Source organism: Cervus elaphus, chromosome 21 (genome assembly GCF_910594005.1).
Source record: "Cervus elaphus chromosome 21, mCerEla1.1, whole genome shotgun sequence".
Lineage (NCBI taxonomy): Eukaryota > Metazoa > Chordata > Mammalia > Artiodactyla > Cervidae > Cervus > Cervus elaphus.
The window spans coordinates 53745437-53771171 of NC_057835.1; the positions used below are offsets into that span (position 1 = coordinate 53745437).

Genomic DNA, 25735 nt, shown 5'->3' on the forward strand with positions numbered 1-25735 from the left:
TAGGGAAGAAAGAGACCCTTTGAAGTGTTGAATATGATTATGAGAGGATTCACTTAAATCGGGCACGGGACATGATCTCGCCCCAGATTCATAGGTCTGCCAAATATAAGTTCAAAGGGAAAAAATATGATGCTTGCCTGCAAGGTTTGCTCTAATTTTCAACAAGGCTAGAAGTAAAATTCCAGGACATTTTAATCTGGTATACTGCTAAATTTTAGCAAATAGTTTTCATTCATTCTCTGGGAATCTGCAAATATTTACATAATTACTGGATGACAGGGGGAATAAGATGACGTCCTCTCTCTGGTTCATGGTGCTCTAGTATCAAAAATATAGAAAATATGTGTATTGAGGGAGACTTTACCACTACTTGAGTATTAGCATCTGAAGTGGAAAAAATTTCAAATCGTTCAGACATCATATACACTATAACTAGACAAAATCTGTTCCTTCCTACAGGCATTGATTCTATGAAATTCAAAAGAACCAAGTTTCTGGTAAATTTGATTGGGGAAACTGCCTATACCACACTTCAGAAGTGACCTATAAATAATTCTGCTGACAGATTGTTCATCTCTTAAATATGTCATGAATAACTTCATCTTTTAGGTAAATAAGTTAAGAGTCTAGTGCCATTAAAATTCCTCTTTTACTTAGAAAATTATGTTGGTAACACAGCATTACTAACCAAGAAAATAAGGACTATTCTTAGAAATTATTTTGTTGGATAATTCCAAAAGTTCAGTTGAATTTCTTTTAGCCCCATTTTCAATTCATTTGTACATTTCCTTTTTTGAAGTATATATTTGGAAGTTAACAAAAATTTCTTGTTGTGTTAAATGTGAGGCTTCAAAGTTTGAAATCTGCCACATTTTAACAGTGACTTTTATATCTCTGTCAACAAAATCATCGCCTTCAGAAGTTTTTATTCTGCCCTGCATGAGCTCTACAATGGATTACTAATCTGAGCAGACAGTTTTACAACCTCTGAAAAATCAACTATCAATTTTTCATGAGATATTTTACTTCCCCTAAAGGTAGAGAATCCTCTAGCTTTCAAAACTTGCTCTTTTGCATGACAGACACAGGCATGTGTGTGTGTGTGTGTGTGTGTGTGTGTGTGTGTGTGTGTATGCATATGGATGTATATATATATCAAAAATTACAATTCTTGTTACTGTTATTGACTAGGCTGCTAGTTTCAACTTAATTCAAGGCAAAATATAAGCTTCCAAAATTTCATAACAAGTCACCATAGCATCTGAAGCCTTAAGTTTGTCACTTTTATCCTGAGCACATGTGTGCTTGTGAGCTCAGTCACTCAGTCATATCTGACTCTTTGCAGCCCTGTGGACTATAGCCAGCCAGGCACCTCCTCCATAGAATTTTCCAGGCAAGGATACTGGAGTGGGTTGCCATTTCCTTCTCCAGTGGATCTTCCTGAGCAAGGGATCAAACTCACATCTCCTGCATACATGACCTGTTTTTAAAAGAGCATAATGAACAAGAATCAGTTAAAACATGCTGGGGCCTAGTGCTGTCTTCTTTTACCATGATCATCTATTTCATCAGGATCTGGTAAAAAAAAAAAAATGAATAAGATTTAAGAGATTGCATCTCCCAAATACAATATTAGGATTGAATAATAGTACTTATTCATAATCAGTCTGATGCCACACCCACAAATTATGGATCTTATGCACTTGGAAGGTAGATGTCACAACAGTAAGGCATATAAATAAGTCAAGTGACCAAATTAAGTTCTTAAGCCTTTTTAAAGATGTGTCTGCTGCTCTTACAACTGCCCAGTATACACAGTGTCATGGCCTCCAGAAGAACTGAGAAACATGTTATTAATGTATGGTCTCATCTCAACTTTTGACTTAAAATTCCAAAAGTAGCACTTTTATTTTAATGACAAAACAAGAAGGGCTTTTCAAAATTAAGAATCACTGAAACTGACTTGGTAGCCAATTTTAATTCAAAAGCCTTTTTAGATCTATAGAGTAAACCAGAGAAACTGAACAATTTTCTTGCAGTTGCTCCACTAAATGTTTCCCTTCCCTGCAAAAGCTAGAATTAACTATCTATAATATCCTACCAGTCTCCAAAATGATCTAAGTTATTTTTGCAAAATGACATTTTATTTGCAAATGGGTAGTGTTGCCCTATATTGTATGGCTTCCCTGGTAGCTAAGCTGTTAAAGAATCCGCCTACAATGCAGGAGACCTTGGTTCGATCCCTGGGTTGGGAAGATCCTCTGGAGAAGGGATGGAAGAACCCACTCCAGTATTCTTGGGCTTCGTTAGTGGCTCAGAAAGTAGAGAATCCACCTGCAATGCGGAAGACCTGGGTTCGATCCCTGGGTTGTAAAGATCCCCTGAGGAAGGGAACAGCTACCCACTCTAATATTCTTGCCGAGAGAATATGATGGGCGGAGGAGACTTGGCAGGCCACATTCCATGAACAGAGGAGCCTGCCTGGCCACAGTCCATGGGGTCCCAAAGAGTTGGACATGACTGAGCAACTTTCAATTTCATACTTTCATCCTATATTGTAATTCTTGGGGACCCTCAGCATCAATATATGCTGTAAATAGCCCTCAGTTTGACAGCATTGCAGCTTATCCAGTGAGGTCTTATGTCCTTGTGAAGGGGAAAATTGTAATAAAGTCAAAGCCTCAGTTTTGCATTACTGTTTAGTTTTCAATGCTACTAGCAAACCATCTATATATTGAATGCCTATAGATCCTTCTAGTGGAAACAAGTTTCCCCTAAGTTTTCTATAAATGACTAAAGAAATAATAGAAGAGTATGGAAACTTTTGAGGAACTCTTTGCCATAAATACTGAACTTCTTTTCATAAGCAAAAACAAACAAGAATATAAATCCGTTTAGATGAGAGAAACAGGAAAAAAAAATAAAGCAGAGCATAGATAAATTGTAGAAAAACTTTGTACAGGGTGGTGCAGGCACGCTAAATCACTTCAGTCATGTCTGACTCTTTGTGACACTATGGTCTGTAGCCCACTAGGCTCTTCTGTCTGTGGGATTCTCCAGGCAAGAATACTGGAGTGGGCTGCCGTGCCCTCCTCCATGAGGATCTTCCTGATTCAGGGATCAAACCGCTGTCTCTTACATCTCCTGAAATGGCAGGCAAGTTCTTTACCACTAGTGCCACCTGGGAAGCCCTTAGAGGGTGGCACCAAAGTTATAATGGTTATAGTATTAAAAACTGCAGGTATTAACAGAGCAATGGCCTTATTTACTTCTTTAAAATTTTGTATTAAGGTTAACCATCTTTATCAAATTTACCTTACCTGTTTTCTGGAAGTTTGGTAGAATTCACATTAGTATTAGTGTGCTTTTATTGTTATGCTCTGTTTTTCTTATTCTTTTTATAGCTGGATTTGTTTTTTCTAACTAAGCTATTGACAGAGGCTATCGTTTGACACATGGTCAAGGCTTATGTTTTTAATAAGCTATTCCTATTGGTTCTACACCTCAAATTAAACCAGTATTATTGTTGCAAGGCCAAAAGTGATACATTACTTTATTTCTGCTCAGATTACTTTTCCAACATAGCACAGTATAACACTGCCACTCACTGCTACATTTCTTCTCTTTTAGAAGGCACACCATAACCAAGTAAGACAGTTTTTTTTCCCAGGACATTAAATAGATGCTCCATATGGAGTATACAATATGGTAGTTTTAATTTGCACAGGAGCTCTCTCCCCGATAGCTTTACAGGAGAATAAAGAGAGAGTAAGAAGACATGTTTCTCAGTCATGAGATCTGTTCATGTGGGAACCACAGAAGAAAAGAACACATATAAACCTGATTTAAAATACCAACAACCTGAATTGGTCTATCACCAGATGGAAAGTGAAGGATTTCTGGGACACTTTCAGAATAAGTAGCACCTGTATCTATCAGAAAAAGCAAGGCTATGTTAGCCTGAGGAAAAGTTATTCAAACATAAATTTTATCAGTTCCTACTGCTGAGACTCCCTCAGTCTGTCAATTGTAAACCATTTGACAATTATTCCCTAGCTTTCTGGGCTTTCCTCATTCTCTTATTTCTGCAGTTTCTGCATCTTCTGGAGTCTCTTTTCCCCAATCCGAATTTCTTGGAATAATGACATATGGTTTTCTCTTCTGTGTTGTCTTCACAGGTTGGCCAAAGTAAAGGTTATTTCCTTTAGTGAATAGTATTAACTGAACAGTTAACATAGCAGTTGTAAACTTTTTTTGTCTTCATCTTTTTCAGTATTGTTTCCTGAGTAGCTGCTTCTAGGATTTGAGTAGTAGTCTGTCCTTGCCAATCTTCTACCTGCCTCCTAGTTTGAATTTAGATAATCGGTAAGAGAGGGTATCCTAGTGGCTCAACAGTAAATGATCCGCCTGCCACTTCAGGAGACACAGGTCCAATCCCTGCGTTGGGAAGATCTCCTGGAGAAGGAAATGGTAACCCACTCCAGTATTCTTGCCTGGGAAACTCTATGCCCAGAGGAGTCTGGTGGGCTTCAGCCCATGGGGTCACAAACATGTTGAACACAATTTAGCGACTCAACAACAACAACCAATCAGCAAGAGAGCCAAGTATAAAGAGAGGACCAGGGGACAATTTTTATCTTCCCTTGGACCCAGGCATGTAAATTTTGAGAAAACTTCAACAGATCACCTATAGAAATTAATGGGGGACTCACTTGTTATCTAAATACAACACCGCAGTCTCACCCAGCTCATCTTTAGAAGAAAGACCGTGAGCAGTCTCTTCTGATGGGTCACCCAAGCCCTTGTTTCTTCCACAGTTGCAGAAGGTGGTGAATAGCCACTACTCCTCAATGGGGTGAGTTATCTTCTGGTCCCCAGTGTGCTTGCTCCATCAAATGAGCAAAGTCTGCTGGTATCAGAATCCCCACAGTAGCTTATGCACATCCCCAAGTGTAGGTATGTAAATTGAAAATACATTGTGTAAAACTTCTGAAAACTTCTGGAAAACAGGAAAAGAAACTTTCATATGAATATCAGCTGTCAAGGAGGCTGGGTAACTTCTCAATAGCATGAGCTTCACTGATGATTCTGTCAGAAGAGCTGATTTTCCACACATTTGACAAAGAGAAAAGAGTAGAATTACATGGCTATTTGGCTTTTTTCTTATGCTGGTATATTTATCAAACTAATACTTATTTTTTTTTCTTTTTCCCCCCAAGTAACTGGTGAAACTACTCTACATCTTGCCACTTTCACATAGGAGCAGAATCTTTTATTCAAGTTTCAACACTTCCCTAAGTAATCTTCTTATAACTTCTGCTTTCCTAGATACATGGTATATGAATGATAACAGACTCCTGGAGGCAGACTATATGCTAAGATATGGAGTGGGTTCAGAGCTAAAATATGAGACTTATAAGCCTGTGTTCTCAAACAAGGCAGGTAATTCAGTAGGAACTAAAGAAGTCATGCCATTGGCCTTCTCCTTAGGGAAATTTACTGATGAAGGGAACCATGTATCTAAAAGATCATCACATCCTTCTTCTTCCCAGGTGTCTATTTGAAGCAAGAAGAATAGAGAGATGCAGGGGGAGAGAGGGAGCAAAAACAGCCAAGAAAGGAAGAAGAGGGTTCTATGAAAGAGAGCTCTTCAGATCTCACATTTCTTTCTTCATTCTCCTCAGTCTTTCCTTCTGGCTATTCAAATCATTTTAAATTTTATTCTTAGAATAATATCCATCCAATCAGTTCAGTTCAGTTGCTCAGTCATGTCTGACTCTTTGTGACCCCATGAACCGCAGCACGCCAGGCCTCCCTGTCCATCACCAACTCCCGGAGTCCACCCAAACCCATGTCCATTGAGTCGGTGATGCCATCCAACTATTTCATCTTCTGTTGTCCCCTTCTCCTCCTGCCCTCAGCCTTTGCCAGCATCAGGGCCTTTTCCAATGAGTCATCTCTTTGCATCAGGTGGCCACACTATTGGAGTTTCAGCTTCACATCAGTCCTTCCAATGAACACCCAGGACTGACATCCTTTATGATGTACTGGTTGGATCTGCTTGCAGTCCAAGGGACTCTCAAGAGTCTTCTCCAACACAACAGTTCAAAAGCATCATTCTTCGGTGCTCAGCTTTCTTTATAGTCCAACTCTCACATCCATACATGACTACTGGACAAACCATAGCCTTGACTGGATGGACTTTTGTTGACAAAGTGATGTCTCTGCTTTTTAAAATGTTGTCTAGGTTGGTCATAACTTTCCTTCCAAGGAGTAAGCGTCTTTTAATTTCATGGCTGCAATCACCATCTGCAGTGATTTTGGAGCCCTGAAAAATAAAGTCAGCCACTGTTTGCACTGTTTCCCCATCTATTTGCCATGAAGTGATGGGACCAGATGCCATGGTCTTAGTTTTCTGCATGTTGAGCTTTAAGCCAACTTTTTCACTCTCCTCTTTCACTTTCATCAAGAGGCCCTTTAGTTTTTCTTCAAATTTTCTTCAAATTAATGGTATTTAATTAAAGTAATTAAATCCCTCCTACATCTTGAAGAATTGTATTCTCATAAGTGTTCCAAAAATGACAGAAATACTAGCTGCTTAAAAACTGCAGGTGAGCCTGGATGGGAGGGGATTTGAGGGAGAATTGATACATGTATATGTATGGCTGAGGCCCTTTAATGTTCACCTGAAACTACCACAACATTCTAATTGGCTATACCCCAATACAAAATAAAAAAGTTTAAATTAAAAAAAATAAAGAAAAAAAAAACTTTAGGCAGCATTCCTGGCTTCCCATATTTTTCCATCATCAAAGCTAATCATGGTCCTGAAGGGATTTTAGAGCCCAATTTAACCAGGGTTAGTGAAGTGAAGTCAGTCAGTCATGTCTGACTGTTTGTGACCCCATGGACTGCAGTCCACCAGGCTCTCCATCCATGGGATTTTCCAGGCAAGAGTACCGGAGTGGGTTGCCATTTCCTTCTCCAGGGAATCTTCCCAACCCAGGGATCGAACCCACGTCTCCCGCATTATAGGCAGATGCTTTTACCGTCTGAGCCACCAGGACTCAGTAGTAAATCTTAAATTTGCAGAGGGTAGTTCATCTCTAACTAGTATTCCAAAAGAGCAGAGCACTGTAAGGGAGACTTTATAGTTCAGTCTCTTGTATTTCTGCTGTGTGGTTATAAGAACGTCAGCTGGTTCATTTAATTCTGGAACTGTCATTTATATCCCATCCTCATCACCGAACTGTTGAGGAAATATAATTAAAAATAATATCTCATGCAAACCCAGTTAAGACTCTCCAAAAATGTAGAAAGAATGAAACACTTTTAATATTCAGTTCAGTTCAGTTCAGTTGCTCAGTTGTGTCTGACTCTTTGTGACCCCATGGGGTGTAGCATGCCAGGCTTCCCTGTCCATCACCAACTCCCAGAGCTTCCTCAAACTCATGTCCTTTGAGTCGGTGATGCCATCCAACCATCTCAATCTCTGTCATCCCCTTCTCATCCTGCCTTCAATCTTTCCCAGCATCAGGGTCTTTTCCAGTGAGTCAATTCTTCGCATTTTCAGGTGGCCAAAGTATTGGAGCATCAGCTTTAGCATCATTTCTTCCAATCAATATTCAGGACTGATTTCCTGTAGGATCAACTGGTTTAATCTCCTTGCAGTCAAAGGAACTCACAAGAGTCTTCTGCAACACCATAGTTCAAAAGCATCAATTCTTCGGCACTCAGCTTTCTTTATAGTTCAACTCTCACTTCCATACATGACTACTGGTAAAACCATGGCTTTGACTAGATGGGCCTTTGTCAGCAAAGTAATGTCTCTGCTTTTTAATATGATGTCTAGGTTGGTCATAGCTTTTCTTCCAAGGAGCAAGTGTCTTTTAATTCCATGGCTGCAGCCACCATCTGTAGTGATTTTGGAACCCAATAAAATAAAGTCTGTCACTGTTTCCATTTTTCTCCTTCTATTTGCCATGAATTGATGTGACCAGCTGCCATGATCTTAATTTGCTGAATGTTGAGTTTTAAGCCAACATTTTTACTCTCCTCTTTCACTTTCATCAAGAGGCTCTTTAGTTCTGCACTTTCTGCTATTAGGGTGGTGTCATCTATGAGTATCCGAGGTTTTTGATACTTCTCCTGGCAATCTTGATTCCAGCTTGTGCTTCATCCAGCCTGGCATTTCACATGATAGACTCTGCATATAATTTAAATAAGCACGGTGACAATATATACATATACTACTTTCCCAATTTGGAACCAGTCTGTTGTTCCATGTCCAGTTCTAATAGATGATTCTTGACCTGCATACAGATTTCTCAGGAGGCAGGTCAAGTGGTCTGGTATTCCCATCTCTTTAAGAATTTTCCTGTTTGTTGTGATCCACACAGTCAAAGACTTTGGCGTAGTCAATAAAGCAGATGTTTTTGTGGACCACTGTTGCCTTTTCTATGGTGCAACCCATGTTGACAATTAGATCTCCGGTTTCTCTGCCATTTCTAAATCCAGTTTGAACATCTGGAAGTTCACAGTTCATATACTGTTGAAATCTGGCTTGTAGAATTTTGAGCATTACTTTGCTAGCATGTGAGATGAGTGCAATTGTGCGGTAATTTGAACATTCTTTGGCATTTCCTTTCTTTGGGATTGGGATGAAAATTGACCTTTTCCAGGTTTTAATATTGAAAAAGCATTAAACCAGACAAATAATAGACATCACTAATCTGCTAAAGAAATTGTGAAGAAAACTAAATCTCACTCCTTATGTATCAAGACAGATGCAATATGCTTGTATACATGTTGTTTGTCCTTATCAAAAGGGAAAATAGAACTTCTATCTTTACAGCAAACAGGGAGATAACATCACAGGGCTATATGTTAGGCTTAAGCTCCCACAGAAACAGGGAGACAGAGTGACATTTCCTTGATGCTTACATTTAAAAGAGATAACCCTAAAGCCTCAAATAAATACATTTATGCAATGTGAAAAAATGACAAGAGACATATTTAACTTAAAAAATTGACATGCATCTGTAAGAAATTTTGTCATTTATAATTTGAAGTTTTCTAAAAGAAATGCTACAGAGAAGGGGAATTGCCTTTACCTTTTGATACTGGGGAAATTTTTAACTTAACCCTTATTTTTAAATTTATTTTTACCATTACATCACGAATTCATTGGGAACTAGAAGAATCATGGCCAATAGGAGTGCAAGTTGTCAGTGGAACAATCAGCCTATATCTGTCAGCAGTTCTTTATGAACTGACAAAATTAAATGTAGTAAAGTTTTTTGGTTGGTAAAAATGTATGTGATTGAGGTGGATATAATAAAGAGGAATAATTTAATCTTATAAAAAACACCTTTTAATATTCAGTAGGAGATAGATTGTTGGCATATTTGACATGGCGTAGCTGATGTATATCCTATAGTTTTGAACTCTCATGATCATTTCACAATGGGTTTACTTTACTCTGAGCTTGAGTCCTCACTCTTGCGCATAAACCTGTCTACTGTAGCTCAGAAAATGAGTGCTTCTGAACTCATCAATTTGAAGATTGAAAGTTCATGTGCCATGAAATTTTCAAATGATAATGCATATATGTATGCATATGAGTACATACAGATATGCACATATATTACAAAGGATGTGTGTTCTTTACATTATAAAAATTTTAATTTCCTTTGGCAGGAATGAAGTGAATATAGTCTAAAATTCTATAATATCTTATGTATCTTTATATCTCACACTATTCCTCAATATTATGCACAATCTCATAATTACACCACCATATTTAACTGAGTTCCTTTGTGATGAATTTCAGTAAATTCTGTAACACTCGGCACTGGTGGCATTGCTGAATTTCTAATGCAATCTGTTGATCATTCTTTATAGTTTTGGTGGCTGACTAAGAACTGGACATTCTGCGGCCATGGTGGCCTGAAGAATACAATGGTCCTCTATGTTACCCTCTGCTAGTTTAATTATAGTACAGCCTTCATCCAGAACATTGCTTTATTAGGGTGCCCTTTTTATCAATATTAGGAAGGTAAACTTTATTCCTTCTCTCCTGTAATTTTTCAGAAATTGTCATGTTTTTAGCAATAAAGTATGTAAACACTTGAGAATTTCTTTTAAAAATCTATTTTTTTAGTATGTAATTTAGAACTCCCTATCATGATGGATATTTTACTCAGCAGTGGATCCATTTTTCTTTCCTCTTTGTATTCTTTGTTTTTAAATTTTAATCGGAGGCTAATTACTTTACAATATTGTGGTGGTTTTTGCCATACATTCACATGAATCAGCCATGGGTGTACGTGTGTTCCCCATTCTGACCCTCCCCCCCACCTCCCTCCTCACCCCATCCCTCAGGTTCATCCCAGTGCACCAGCCCTGAGCACCCTGTCTCATGCATGGATCCTGGACTGGTGATCTATTTCACATATGATAATATACATATTTCAATGCTATTCTCTCAAATCATCCCACCCTAGCCTTCTCCCACAGAGTCCAAGTCTGTTCTTTGCATCTATGTCTCTTTTGCTGTCTCGCATATAGGGTCATCATTATCATCTTTTTAAATTACACATATATGCATTAATATACCATATTGGTGTTTTTCTTTCCAACTTAATTCACTCTGTATAACAGGCTCCAGTTTCATCCACCTCATTAGAACTGATTCAAAAAGCATTCTTTTTAATAGCTGAGTATTATTGCATCGTGTATATGTACCACAGCTTTCTTATCCATTTGTCTGCCGATGGACATCTAGGTTGCTTCCATGTCCTGGCTATTGTAAACAGTGCTGTGATGAACATTGGGGTACATGTGTTTCTTTCAATTCTGGTTTCCTTGGTGTGTATGCCCAGCAGTGGGATTGCTGGGTCCTATGGCAGATAAAGGAGGGCAGCAAATGAGTAAATATGACCTTGAGGGGAAACATCTGTCAAGAATACAAAGCATTAAAACAACAAATACAAATAACTCTTTGTATTCTTGACAGACGTTTCCCCTCAAGGTCATATTTGCTCATTTGCTCTCCTCCTTTGTATGACTTTTGCTTCAGTTCAAACATGTAACTGAAGCATTATTAATGACAGTGGAATCATTAAGTAATTTCTCTTCTTAGGGTTATAAAAGTGAACATTACTGAATGATCTTATTAATGCATAGATTCAGTGATGCCATATCAAATTAGCAGCATTATTTAAAATAAATTTTTTTTCCAGTAAAACATACTTGACATGGATAGCCTGGCATCAGTATTGCAAAGGGTTGTATTATACTCCTTGTTGTTTTATTGTTTTGCACAGTACTTAAATATTTTTCACAGTGATTCTTTAGAACGAAGTTCTGTGAAACTTGAAAGGTTAAAATGAAGTACATTACTGGTGTGAAAACAGCAACAATAAGTTAAAGATTTCTATAGATTCTTTATTTCTTTCAATTTAAAAGAAGTATAAGATTTTCAGTATCTAAAATTTAGTACCTTGCCTCAGGGATTTGAAAGATATAACCTAGTTTAGTACATAAAATAGTACTTGTTTATAGTAAATATTGATCACTGAATTATGTTATTTGTCTGTTCTATCAGTCTTGTAAATTAATCTTAGAATTGTTTGTTTCTAGCTGAGAAAGTTGTGAGAAACTCATCTGTCTCATAATTTGCTTACAGAGGGTATTCAGATGAGCTGTTGAATATAGAAAGAACAACTAGAAACTTCTCTGGCAGTGCAGTGGTACTTTAATAATCTGTTCTCCTCTCTCTGTCCACCTCTTTTTAGGCTGACCGGAAGCTTTGTGCCAGACCTCATAGTAAGCATGAGTAGCCAAATGTGGCTGCACCTTCAAACAGATGAAAGTGTCGGATCTGTTGGCTTCAAGGTTAACTACAAAGGTAATGATAAACTGTTACTATGGGAAATATGTTACCTTAATAACACCAGAGAATACTTTTAAATTCAAGTTTAATTGCGTCTATAAAAGTTTCCCAGCATACAAGCAAGAGTATATTTCAAGGTAACACTTTCCTTTTTAAATTAATTACAAATGTTGATTTCACTTTTCTTTAAGAAAAATTGTCTTTCCTTTCAAATGAGTATATTTTACATACTTCATCTCTCCTTTAAGTCCGCTTTACCACTATACAGTGCCTAGGCTTTAGTCACTCTGGACTCCTAGCCTTTCCAAGAATATACAATGTGATTTTATAAACTTTATACAAATTGCCTGGCAGAAATCTACTAATTATTAAGTATTTAAACACAAAGCAAAGAACTTAATTCTTTATTTTTATTTTGTAATGCATCTGTGAATCTCTCAGATTATATGCATGGTATTAGCATTCAGATTATCAACTGCTATGTAAATTATGGACCACAGATGTGTTAAATTGCAACTACTCATCCCAATATTGATAGTTTTGCAGGTTAATGTTAAATTACATGTGTATAACACAATCTTTTGTTTCAGTTCCATTTATAAGAGATAGATACAGACACTGAAATCACAAATATCTCTGACACGTGATTAACCTTTTTAAAGTCAAATAGAGACAATGGATGTGTAGGTATACACTCAATGTACATATCAAAAATGCAGTTTTGAAATCCTGGTGGAAAATATATGTATGTTATTAAGCTTAATTAAAATCTATGCTTTAAGAGATGAAAATGTGAAATAGAACATCAGAATATCTTGCTACCTGAATTTATTTTTTTCTATTATAAAAAGTATTATTCTCTATCTTATCAATTCAACAGTGGATTATAAAGTAGACAGAATTATTTTACCTTCATAATAATAATTTTTAACCAGAGTTTATTTTTTTCAAAGATTGGCTTGTCATGCCTTTCTATCTGGACACAGGGAAATAAATGCATGGTGTTGTCAGGAAGAACAGGACACATGCATTCTGTGTTTTTAACCTGAGACTAAATTTGGTGCTACATTAATTTGAATAGTTCAGGAAATCCGTATAAATGTCAGTTTTAAAAAATAAAAAGGTTAGCCTGATTATAATTTTAAATATATCCTTCCTCCATTTAAAATCCACGTCTATCCCCCCAAAATAAAACAAAGTTACAAAGGTTAAAGTATGGTCAGCTTCTGTTGCAAGTATCTATGTCTCAATTGCTTCATTTTTCTTGATTTTTCCCCTGTAAATTATATTCCTCTTTGTTTTATTATTTTCTTCACCCTATGAAAGTTAACTGTTAGAAAGTCTAGACTTATTCAAGCTGTTGTTAATCATTAATGACACTGTTTCAGCAAAGAATACAGTTTTTAAAGTTCATGAACAGTTTAGAGGAGCAGGAGAGTGCTATCGATATTTCAGCAGTCTCCACTGCAGTTCAGGAGCTGGAAGTACATTGTAAAGTAGCACAATTAAGCATTATTTTGTTTTGTTTTCTGCTCAGTTTTTAACAAAATTTTAACATATATGTACTGCTTAAGGACTGCTATGTGCCACCTACTGAATGAGCTGTTGAATATAAAAAGAACAACTAAAACTTCCCTGGCAGTACAGTGGTTAAGACCCTATGTTCCCGCTGCAGGTGGCAAGGGTTGAATCCCTGGTTGGGGAACTAAGATAAGATCCCTCCCACATGCCATGAGGTCATGCCAAAAAAATAAAGAAAGAAAGAATAAAGAATAGCCAGATAGTTTCTCTCTTAGCAAGATCATAATATAGTGACAGAAAAAAAATATATCCAACTATCCCTATGTTAATATCCATCAAGATGAGATATTTGAAACAAACCCAGAAAATACTTCATGAATAACGTCCTTACTCTTCTCCCTCCCTTCAACTGGTCTCTTCCAGTCTAAAGTCCACACTGCTAATGGTGATCTCCCAGCAACAGAGAGGTGATCATATTACCCTCCAGCTTAAAATGTTTCCAAACTTTTTGTTGTCTAAAGATGAAGTCCAGAACCTCCATAGTGCTTATCTTCCAGATTTTTTTTTCTCTCCACATTTAAGTTTTGTAAAATGATCTTTGAGCCCAGCAAGTTGTTTCGTACTTCTCCTTACACTCAGTAAATTCTGTCTGGATCCATATTCAGTTCTAAACTCAACATCAAAAAATAAATAAATAAACTCAACATCACATCACTCATCAAGACAGAGTTCAAATATTTTTCTGTGAAGCCTTCCTTAACTGCACACATTACAAAAGAACACCCCCTCTGCTTAGTCTCTCAGTTCTGTCCAACTCCTTTCAACCCCATGGACTTAGCCCTCCAGGCTCCTCTGCCCATGGGAATTCTCCAGGCGAGAATACTGGAGTGGGTTGCCGTGCCTTCCTCAAAAATGCATCATGTTCATCTTTAAATTTCCATTAGCAAATCCCTGCTATATCCTCATAAGTAATTAATGATTATTTGTTCAATAAAGCTGAATAAATGAGTTGACCTATATAATATGATGGGCAAGGTACATCCTCAAAAGTTTAGTTTTCTTACTGTGAAAATCATGTTTTTACATCTCCCATAGTTTGAAACCTGAGCTCAAAGTTGAAGCAGGATTCATCTTGAGAAGTTTCAAATTCTGATGTGCATATAAGTTTAGCAACTTTGCCTACTAAAAATAATTTTCATAATTACCATGTTCTCAGTTAAGTAGTATGTTACTTCTAAATGGAACACCTGCTTAAAATAAAAAAAAAAAAAACTTTCTGCATTTGATCTAAAGACATCTTTTTTTTTAATCACCTATAGATTTTTAATGAGATAACATTAAGGTAGATCTCGTATAAACTAAGCATGTATTTTCTTGTGTATTTTATCTTTGTAAGAGAGAACATAGCTATAAAACTACTTGGTCATTTTTTACTCAGTTAAATATTTAGGAAATTTAATTTTTTTTCTGTGACTGTAAGCCTCTTCATATCTTTTCCTGGCTTAATGTTGGTCATTTATATCTTGTTAGAAATTTTTCTAGGATATAGATAATAGTTTTCAAAAATATTAATAGTTCATACATAGTTTATTAAAACAAAGGCTTTTTCTAAAATAAAATAATAAAGAATAGTGAAGATATATTTTCCAAAAGTATGTATTAGTTCAGTTGAGTCGCTCAGTCACATCTGACTCCTTGCGACCCCATGTGGTGTAAACTAATTACAAAGAGTAAATTTTTCTCTCTTTGGCAGCATCTGCTTTTTTTGCTTGCCCAGCAATCCTCCCACTTTCTTCTATCAGCTCAACTATTTTAGGATTTGATGAATCTTATCTCTTCCAGTTCTGTATGGGCCTATAGGCTTGGGCTGAACTAATCAGAAATCCTTTTGATACAGTTATCAGTCTAGGATCTGGGGCAGTTGATATAGATTCCAGGTGGAAGAAAATCTCTTTTCTGAGGTTATATACTCTTAAGGGTCATTTAACTTGGTGCCTACTGGTGTCCAACTTTTGTTACTAGAAGAACCAGTAGATGAAAAGAATGAGAAACAGTACTGTAGAAAAAATAGAAACTTCTAATGGCCTGAAGGGAATACTGGACTTTGGTTATCTAATTGTATAAGGCTATAAACTTTTCCTTGTTTAAGCCATGGTGAGTTCAGTTTATGTCACTAATTAAGTCCTAATTAACACATTTGCGATCTCTTTGTTTAATTCTTTCTAGAAAAAAAGAAGAGAATATTTACATTACAGTTCAATGCTTATAGAATCAGATATATTTCTTTCTTTTTCTTTTCTGTATTTTCAGAAAAAATTTAAGGTGGAAAAACACCTTACTTGGATCCCAGGGAGAATGCATACTCATAGAAATGAACAGTTACAGTTGAGAAAGTAATATTCAATACATTCTTTGCTTTTATTAGGAAAGGAAACATAAAAATATTAGCGTTCTTTATTCACCTTCTACTGACAGTATACATTCTTAGTGGATAAAATTCTTTACTAGTCTTAGGACATATGCCTTAATGCTATTATTTATGGATTAGGTTTTGGTTCCAGTTTTTTTTTTTTTTTTTTTAATTCTCAAATCATATCATGAGATTGATTGAGATGTTTAGAAAGTAGCATTAATTCCTTGGTTCTTATATGACTGTTTATGGCACTGAGACATAATTAGTTATCATTGAAATCATGCTGTAGAATAATGGAAAAAATATGTAAAATGTTTTTGATTACTTTATCTGCCTTAATATTTCTGTTATAGTTCAGAAATTGGCCCATATATATATAAACTCTATCTCAAGTAAATTCAATTAAATTAGATCAAAGTCATCTAAAGAACATACTTAGATGATGATTGATAGTCTCTTAAAAATGCACTCTGGAAATAATGAAAATAATTATAATTATATAAAAATATTTTTTAATTTTCTAGGAATTAAGTTATTTTCATATACAAACAGAATGTTAGCATGTTATGGAGATATATTTCAATGTTTGTGGGATTAGATGGGAATCTAAGTTTGTTTGTGTAAATAACTGTTTTCCTCTAAAGTGTACCATGTATATAGCTGATTCAGTATATGCTGAAAGGAAAGTTTCTCTGTATTTAAAACAAGCAGCTTGGACTAAGTAGTCTATATCTCCTTTGAATTCTGACACTTATTATATTTGATAAATTAAATATTGATATGTTCATTGTACTGTCCAAGAATATTATAATTCAATATTTATTCATTATAGTAAACTGATATACCTTCAGTGGGGCATTCTTTGTTTGAGTTCTCAGGAAAATGTCTGTCTTAGAAATTTTTTCTATCTGGTGGTTGCCTATTAACACAGAACTAGTGAGCCCCCTTGGGTTTTTTCGTTATTGTGTATTTTGAGATATTTCTTCTCTTCATATAATTTTCATTTTCTTTACCGAAATATTGCCTGTAAAAATGTTTCTCTTTCTTGGAAAAATTGCTAAATAGCATGTAGTATTTTGTGGGGTATTTTTATGATAACATTTCAGTCTGGGCTCAGAATAAAGAGGGCTTTTAAGCATAATTCATGAAAACTTATATTAGAATAAAATTTGTTATTTTTATTGTTACCTTTTTTCCCATTTATTTTTATTAGTTGGAGGCTAATTACTTTACAATATTGTAGTGGTTTTTGCCATACATTGACATGAATCAGCCATGGATTTACATGTATTCCCCATCCCGATCCCCCCTCCCACCTCCTTCCCCACCCCATCCCTCTGGGTCTTCCCAGTGCCCCAGCCCTGAGCACCTGTCTCATGCACCCAACCTGGGCTGGTGATCTGTTTCACCCTTGATAATATACATGTTTCGATGCTGTTCTCTCAAAACATCCCACCCTCGCCTTCTCCCACAGAGTCCAAAAGTCTGTTCTGTACATCTGTGTCTCTTTTTCTGTTTTGCATATAGAGTTATTGTCACCTTTTATTAGCTTAAAGGACTTATTTTATTTTGCATTCAGTACATCAAGTTTCTTCAGAAAACTACTGTTCCTAAAATATTCAGTTTGACTTTGTTTGTCACAGTCTGCAGTGAGAGTTAACCTTTTTGGATCTACACCCCCAGAATGAGAATGAGTAGCAGTAGAGTATTAAAAATCACATCTTTTAAAACAAATGTTGAGTGTCCACTATGTACCAGGCATGGTGAAGGACAGGGTACATAGCAAAAAATAAGGGACTTAGTCACTGCTTTCAGACTAATGGAAAAAAAGACTGACACTTTAAAAATAGTGGTAAATATAGAGTGATGAAAATGAAAAAGGGAATGTGCTTTTGGGAGACTATCCCAAGGCATCTAATGCAAACCTCAAAGAAAGCTTTCTTGAGGAGGTAAACATGGACTGAGATATGAAGCTGAGTAAGAGTTACTGAGGCTAGAAGCTGGACAAGACCAGTGTGTTTAGATGACAAGTTCATTTGAGTACTTGATAGAATTACTGGATGTATGGCCAAAATGGAGAGAGAGAAAGCTGTGGTGTAGTCCTGGATGTGGCTGGAGAGGTGGGAAAGAGTGAGTCATACTTTGGTGCAAAACATACTATGAGACTGAATCTGTGAGACTGAAAGACGTTCATTTTTTCCCATGGAAGAAAAAAATCATTCCACCCACTCCTAGGTAGATAGCTTTTGCAATTTTCCCCTGAGGAGAGGGACTAGTATTTAGTTAAATAATGGAATCATATAACTTTGGAGCTGGAAGAGACTTTTGAGGTAGTTGAATCAATTATAATTGTTGCATCTAATATGAGAAAATTGAGTCCCATAAAGATCAGTTTTTTTTCTCACAGTCACTATCGATACTGCCTGAGCCCAAAGTGGAATGATAAGTTATTGCTTCTGTGAGTGAACTGAAAGTTGCTCAGTTGTGTCTGACTCTTTGTGACCCCATGGGCTATACAGTCCATGAAATTCTGCAGGCCAGAATACAGGAGTGGACAGCTTGTCCCTTCTCCAGGGGATCTTCCTAACCCAGGGGTTGAACCCATATTGCAGGCAGATTTCTTACCAGATGAGCCACAGGGAAAGCCCAAGAATACTGGAGTGGATAGCCTATCCCTTCTCCAGCAGATCTTCCCAATCAAACCGAGATCTCCTTGATTGCAGGCGGATTCTTTACCAACTGAGCAGATTCTTGACCAGCTGAATTCCATTGCTTCACACTTTGTATTTCTCCATATATCCAATGTGTGTGTGTGTGTGTGTGTCTATAGTTCTTCAGTCACTCAGTCATGCCTGACTTTTGTGACCCCATGGACTGCAACAAGCCAGGCATCCTTATCCTTCACCATCTCCCAGAGCTTGCTCAAACTCATGTCCATTGAGTCAGTGATGCCACCCAAACATCCCCTCCTCTGTTGTCCCCTTCTTCTCCCGCCTTCAGTCTTTCCCAGCATCAGGGTCTTTTGCAGTGAATCAGATCTTAGCATCAAGGGGCCAAAGTACTGGAGCTTCAGCTTCAACATCAGTCCTTCCAGTGACTATTCAGGACTGATTTCCTTTAGGATTGACCAGTTGGATCTCCTTGCAGTTCAAGGGACTCTCAAGAGTCTTCTCCAACACCACAGTTCAAAAGCATCAGTTCTTCTGCCCTCAGCTTTCTTTATGCTCCAGTTCTCACATCCATATATGACTACTGGAAAATAAAATAGCTTTGACTAGATGGGCCTTTGTTGGCAATGTCTCTGCTTTTAATATGCTGTCTTGGTTTGTCATAGCTTTTCTTCCAAGGAGCAAGTGTCTTTTAATTTCATGGCTGCAGTCACCATCTGCAGCGATTTTGGAGCCCAATAAAATAGTCTGTCACTGTTTCCATTGTTTCCCCATCTATTTGCCATGAAGTGATGGGATTAGATGCCATGATCTTCGTTTTTTTTTTTTTAATGTTGAGTTTTAAGCCAGCTTTTTCACTTTCCTCTTTCACTTTCATCAAGTGACTCCTTTGTTCCTCTTCACTTTCTGCCATAAGGGTGGTGCCTGTCATCTATCTGAGGTTACTGATATATCTTCCTGCCCATCTTGATTCCAGCTATACTTCATCCAGCCCGGCATTTTGCATGATGTACTGTGCATGTAAGTTAAATCAGCAGGGTGACAATATACAACCTTGATGTTCTACTTTCCTGATTTGGAACCAGTCTGTTGTTCTATGTCTGGTTCTAACTGTTGCTTCTTGACCTGCATACAGGTTTCATGGGAGGCAGGTTAAGGTGGGTTAGCATTCCAATCTCTTTAAGATCTTTTCCACAGTTTCCTGTGATCCACACAATCAAAGGCTTTAGCATAGTCAGTGAAGCAAAAGAAGATATTTTTCTGGAATTCTCTTGCTTTTTCTGTGATCCAGTGGATGTTGGCAATTTGATCTCTTGTTCCTCTGCCTTTTTAAAATCTAGCTTGAACATCTGGAAGTTCTTGGTTCATGTACTGTTGAAACTTAACTGTAGAATTTTGAGCATTACTTTACTAGCGTGTGAAATGAGTCCGACTGTGTGGTAGTTTGAACATTCGTTGGCATTGCCTTTCTTTGGGATTGGAGTGAAAACTGACCTTTTCCAGTCCTGTGGCCACTGTTGAGTTTTCCAAATTTGCTGGCATATTGAGTGCAGCACTATCACAGCATCATCTTTTAGGATTTGAAATAACTCAGAATCCATCACCTCCATAACTTTGTTCATAGTGATGCTTCCTAGGGCCCACTTGACTTCAAACTCTGGGATGTCTGTCTATATGTGAGTGATCACACCATTGTGGTTATCTGGGTCTTTAAGATCTTTTATTGTGTAGTTCTTCTATGTATTCTTGCCACCTCTTCTTAATATCTTCTGTTTTAGTTAGGTCCATACTGTTTCTGTCCTTTATTGTGCCCATCTTTGCATGAAATGTTCCCTTAGTATCTCTAATTTTCTTGAAGAGATCTCTAAGTTTTTCCCTTTCAATTGTTTTCCTCTATTTCTTTGCATTATTCATATATATATATATATATATATATATATATATGTAGTTGACTGACAAACTCTTGTAGGCTGTACAAAGCCTCTGTCAGATAATCTATAGTCATCATGATTTCTAATCAAAGTAATGTGTCTTTTTCCTCAATGCCAGTAATAATTTATTTTTATACATATTGTGCTGTGATTATTCATTATATCCACCTTAACTGGGGAAGATATTTCAAATCAAAGAGAAATATCAATGGAAGTAAAAGAATTATTGAAGACTAAAATGTTTTTCCTTATCTGTTATAAGCAGAAGGCAAAATGTGAGATATATTTGGTATTTATATTTTCAGAATGTGATCCTTAATGGCAGAGGAGAACAAAGTTACTCATTAAATTAAGTAAGATCCCAATGCTGTATATGCTTATCTCAACTGAGAAAGAAATCTTGATAGTTTTAATTCAGAATTTTGGAATAGTGCCAATCTAACTATGTGCAAAGAGGTACCTGTTTATATAAATAAATTATTATCTGAATGTAATGCTGTGTTATTTCTTGGACATAATGGTAATCTTAACCATTCTCAAACTCATTAGCTCAAACAACAGTTATTTATTTTCACAAGTCTGTGCTAAGCATAGGCTGATGGTGGGCTGATCTAGGATGAATTTGAATTCAAGCATCATTCATTCTTCTCACACCAGTGCCCTAGAGCAATGACATAGGATAAAAATTCAACCATACTGACATGTTTAAATATCTTCTTGCTTCTTGTCTGCTGAAATACATTGGCCAAGTCAAGTCAATTTGCAAGCCCAAATTTAAAGGTAGGACAATGGATTCTGTCCAAAAATGTGGAAAAAGAGAGTAAATAATCTAGTTTGCAAAAATAATTCTTGTATTAATAAAAGACATTGATTGACTCATTGCTGATATGAAAGTTTTGAATGTCTATCTTAATCTATCAAAGTGTATATACATATATAAGCACACACACACACACACATATATACACACACACAGATCCACACTTAGACATATATATTCTTGTTTGATCACTAAGTTGTGTTAGACTTTTTACAACCCCATGAACTGCAGCCTGCCATGCTTCCCTGTCCTCTATTGTCTTCTTGAGTTTGCTAAAGTTCATATCCATTGAGTTGGTGATGCTTTCTAGCCATCTCATCCTCTACCACCCTCTTCTTTTGCCTTCAGTATTTCCAAGCATCAGATTCTTTCCCAGTGAGTTGGCTCTTTGCATCAGGTGTCCAGAGTACTGGAGCTTCCACTTTAGCATCAGTCCTTCCAATGAATATTCAGGGTTGAGTTCCTTTAGGATTGACTGGTTTGGTCTCCTTGCTGTCCAAGGGACTCTCAAGAGTCTACTCTTGTGTGTATATATGTATGTATGTTTGCATATTTATTCATATGTATATACATATATATATGTATGCACACATGTATATACGCATATACATATACATGTGTATTATACCTGTACTTTTGTCTGTACCTAGCCACCACCAACCAGACCACTAACAAGTAGTACAGAGGTAACAAAGCCTATTTCTAGCATTGTCCGCAGGTAGCTCCTCAGAAGAAGACAATCCTTGGGAAAGTTAGGAATATATATATGTATACATACACATGGAGAGAGGGTTGACTCTTGTGGACAACATGGATCTTGAACAGTACCAACCCACTGATTCAAGGATTTTTTTCAGTAATAAATACTACAGTGCTACAGTCTGTGGTAGGTGGAATCCACAGATATGAAGCTGCAGATCCAGAGGAACTACGTATATGGAGGAACTATCTATACAAAATATCAGCCAAAAGTTACACTCAGATTTTTATACTGCATGGAGGGTGAGTGCCCCTAACTCTCACATTATTAAATGTCAACTATCTATCTTTTAACCTCAAGAAGGTGGTTTTAGTGTAGAATAAAATCACACTGACTGTTGCAGTGGTCTTAACACGATGATATGGAACTGGACCAGGGATGTGACTTCTGAAATGAAAAGGATGACGTGGGGATTCTAGTTAAGAGTTCTCTCTGAAAAGGAAAAAAAGAAAACACCCCTTTAGTGATAGTAGGTAAAAGAAGATACAGCTAGAAAATATATAAAGAGATGGAGGTACTCACTGGAGTCAAAACCCTGCAAAACATTTTTTGGCAAGAAAATATATATCAATGCTGTTGTGGATATTGTTCCTTATTGTAAACATCATACATGTTTACAGAACTTAAAGAGCTCCCACAGTATCTCAATTTCATGTCAACAAAATGGATCAGGGAAATAGTATAGAGAACCCAGAAATAAAGATAACTGATCTGTGCAAAGGTGCAAAGGCAGTACAGTGGAGCAAAGGTAATCCTTTCAATAAATGGTGCTGGAACAACTGGACATCTACCTGCAAAAAATAAAAAAGAATCAGGGCACAGACTTTAAACCCTTAACATAAAGAAACTGAAAATGGGTTATTGACCTTAAGGTAAAATGCAAAACTATATCACTATTAGAAAATAATCTACATAACTTTGAGTATGACACCAAAGGCATGAAAGAAGTAATATATAAGCTGGACTTCATTAAAATTAAAAACTTCTTCTCTGCAAAAGACAGCATAAAGAAAATGAGAATATGAGCTACAGGATGGTAGAAAACATTTTGCAAAAGACACATCTGATAAAGGGCTAGTTTAAACACACACACAAAAACAACTGTTAAAAGTCAACAATAAGTAAATGAACAGCTCAGTTTAGAAATGAGTGACATGTACTGATAACTCACTAGAGAAGATATACAGGTGGCATGTAAGCATATAGAAAGATAGTCAGCATCATAAGGTTTTAAGGGAGCACAAATTATAACGATGAGATACCACTATACACTTATTAGAATGCCCAAAATCCAAAACACTGACAAAATCAAATGTTTATGCGGATGTGGAACAAATGGAACTCTCATTCACTGCTGATGGAAATGCAGTGTAGTACAAACACTTTTTAAGATAGTCATCAGTTTCTTACAAAGCTAAATGTAGGATTCAGCAGTCACACTTTTTAATATTTATCTACCACAATGAAATGAAAATGTAAAATCACACAAATACTGCATGTGTATATCTATTGTCCCTTTATTCATGATTATCAGAATTTGCAGCACCCAAGATGTTCTTCAGTAGGTGAATGGATAAATAAACTGTTATACATCCAGACAGTGGAATACTATCTAGCCCTGAAAGAAAATGGCTTTTAAGCAATACAAAGACATAGAGGAAGCTTTAATGTGTATTACTAAATTAAGGAAGCTAATGTGGCAGGGGGGAGGAAAAGAAATGAAAAGAAAAGAAAAAAAGAAAAATTTTTCTGAGGGCATCGGTAGGTAAACAGTATATTCTGGCCAGTAGCCTTAACTGTCATAGTGATGGTAGGTTTCACAACATTTCAGACTACATTTTTATTTCAGATAAAAACTTTGAATCAAGTTGACTTGCAAAAACCACTCAAAATAATAACATTATCAACTTCTGCTTGATATATCCCTTGTAGTAATAAGGAGATGTGATATTTTCTTTTAATTCAATTATGAAATCAATTTAGATAATTAAAGGGATACATTTCATCCCTAAACAGATGAAATGACTCCTACAAATATAAAAATTCATGCACTGTAAAATAGAGTACAAAATAAATAATTAAATTGGCAATCACTATATATTTACATTAGATGTATTTTTTTTTTCTTGTTATGGTTTGTGTGCGCTGAGATTATGTGGGAAGGGAAATCTCATTTTGCTTCTACTTAAGGAAATAACTTGAAAATGCCTGAGAAAGTTTTCTGAATTTTTACACATATTTAAAAAGATATTGTGTGACAATGATGCTTGTGTGTCTTTTGGAGCAGGGGGAGAGGAGCAGTACAATGTCAAATTTTGGTCGCAAAAGATGTATGACATTCTGAAAATTTTTTGAGCTTAAAAATAAGAAAATTAAAGTGAAAACAACATACCAGCAAATGTGTAAAGGCTGTTACACTAAATCATCAGATCCAAAGTCACAGCCCTGTTTAGGGTTTTCCTACAGAATAAGTTGGAAGGTCAATACAAATGTAGGATGAGATTTGAAATAAATTGAATTATATTTTCATTAGTCTTTACACCAATGAATCAGCTAAAACTCCTTACCCATGATTGTATTCCTCAAGTAGGTATGATGTAGAATTAGCAGACAGGGCTTCTGAGGGAAATGCAATGAAACAATGTAATATTCATTGATCTGAGACTGTAGCATAATTTTAAAATTAATTTAAAAGTTTTTTTTAGCTTTTAGGGATATATAATAGGAATTTTGGTGAAGCTCACACTGCCTCAAATCTGTTGCTCACAATGTTTTAAGGCAATATTCCCATCAACTTTAGATATCATGATAGTAGTTGAAATTCCAACTCAATGGAGAATGTAATACATCCTATAAAACATACCTTCTATAATGAGATTTGGAAATCTGACCCAGCCTAAATGATGGGATTTGGACAGCAGCATGCCAAAAATAAATGGAAACAAATAAATTGTGTCTTTCTGAACAGTTCAAATTCTCATCACCTAAATCTCAGCCAATTTGAAGTTTTATATATAAAAGCTGATCCTATTTTCCTAAGAAAAATAATTTAGTGGAGTGTGTTTGTGTGTGTGCATGTTTGTGCACATGTATGTGTGTGTGTATTTGGGGAGTTTGAAGGAGGAAAAATGAATAAGAAATGTAAGTCAATAAAGCAGAAGAGTATAATATGATAAAAGAATAGTCACATGGGTTAGAACCCTGTTTTGTTGAATCTAGTCCACTAGATAATGTAAATTACAAGAATAGGGTCACTGGGTATCAACAGTGCTGCAGTTATGTCTCCCATAGTTTAGATAAAGAGACAATAGGCATATGGCAATTGGACTTTCTTACTCTTTAGAAGATAAGCTGACCTCTGCAAATCTACTTTTTTTCCATATGTGGCTTTTTTGGAACTGTCAAGAGAGGCACAGTAATTAACATTTCTTGCACATCCATTATACACTGAATATCATACCAGAAGTTGGAAATATATTAACTTATTTAATCTTCACATATGTAAATGATTTCAGTGTTCCAATTGCAACGTTTAAATAATCATGTGACTTTGAGGTCTACTCAGTTGTGACTACTAATCCATGTATTTTTCTTGTCTCTTAATTAGTTCTATGGTGAAACAGTCTATGTGACTATTTAAATATATTAATTTATTCACAAAAATATTTATATAGCAAGATTTAAATATAAAAGAAGAATGGTTTTAGTTTAGTTCAAAAGAAACT

At 36.2% G+C, this 25735-nt stretch overlaps 1 protein-coding gene across 1 annotated transcript in view; it reads left to right on the forward strand.

Annotated features, from left to right (window-relative positions):
* Positions 1–25735, forward strand: part of CSMD3 (CUB and Sushi multiple domains 3) — a 1322573-nt gene that overhangs the window by 722578 nt on the left and 574260 nt on the right. Inside the window, exon 13 of the mRNA XM_043879976.1 lies at positions 11799–11911. Coding sequence (XP_043735911.1) covers positions 11799–11911 — 113 coding nt within the window. The remainder of the gene's footprint in view (positions 1–11798; positions 11912–25735) is intronic.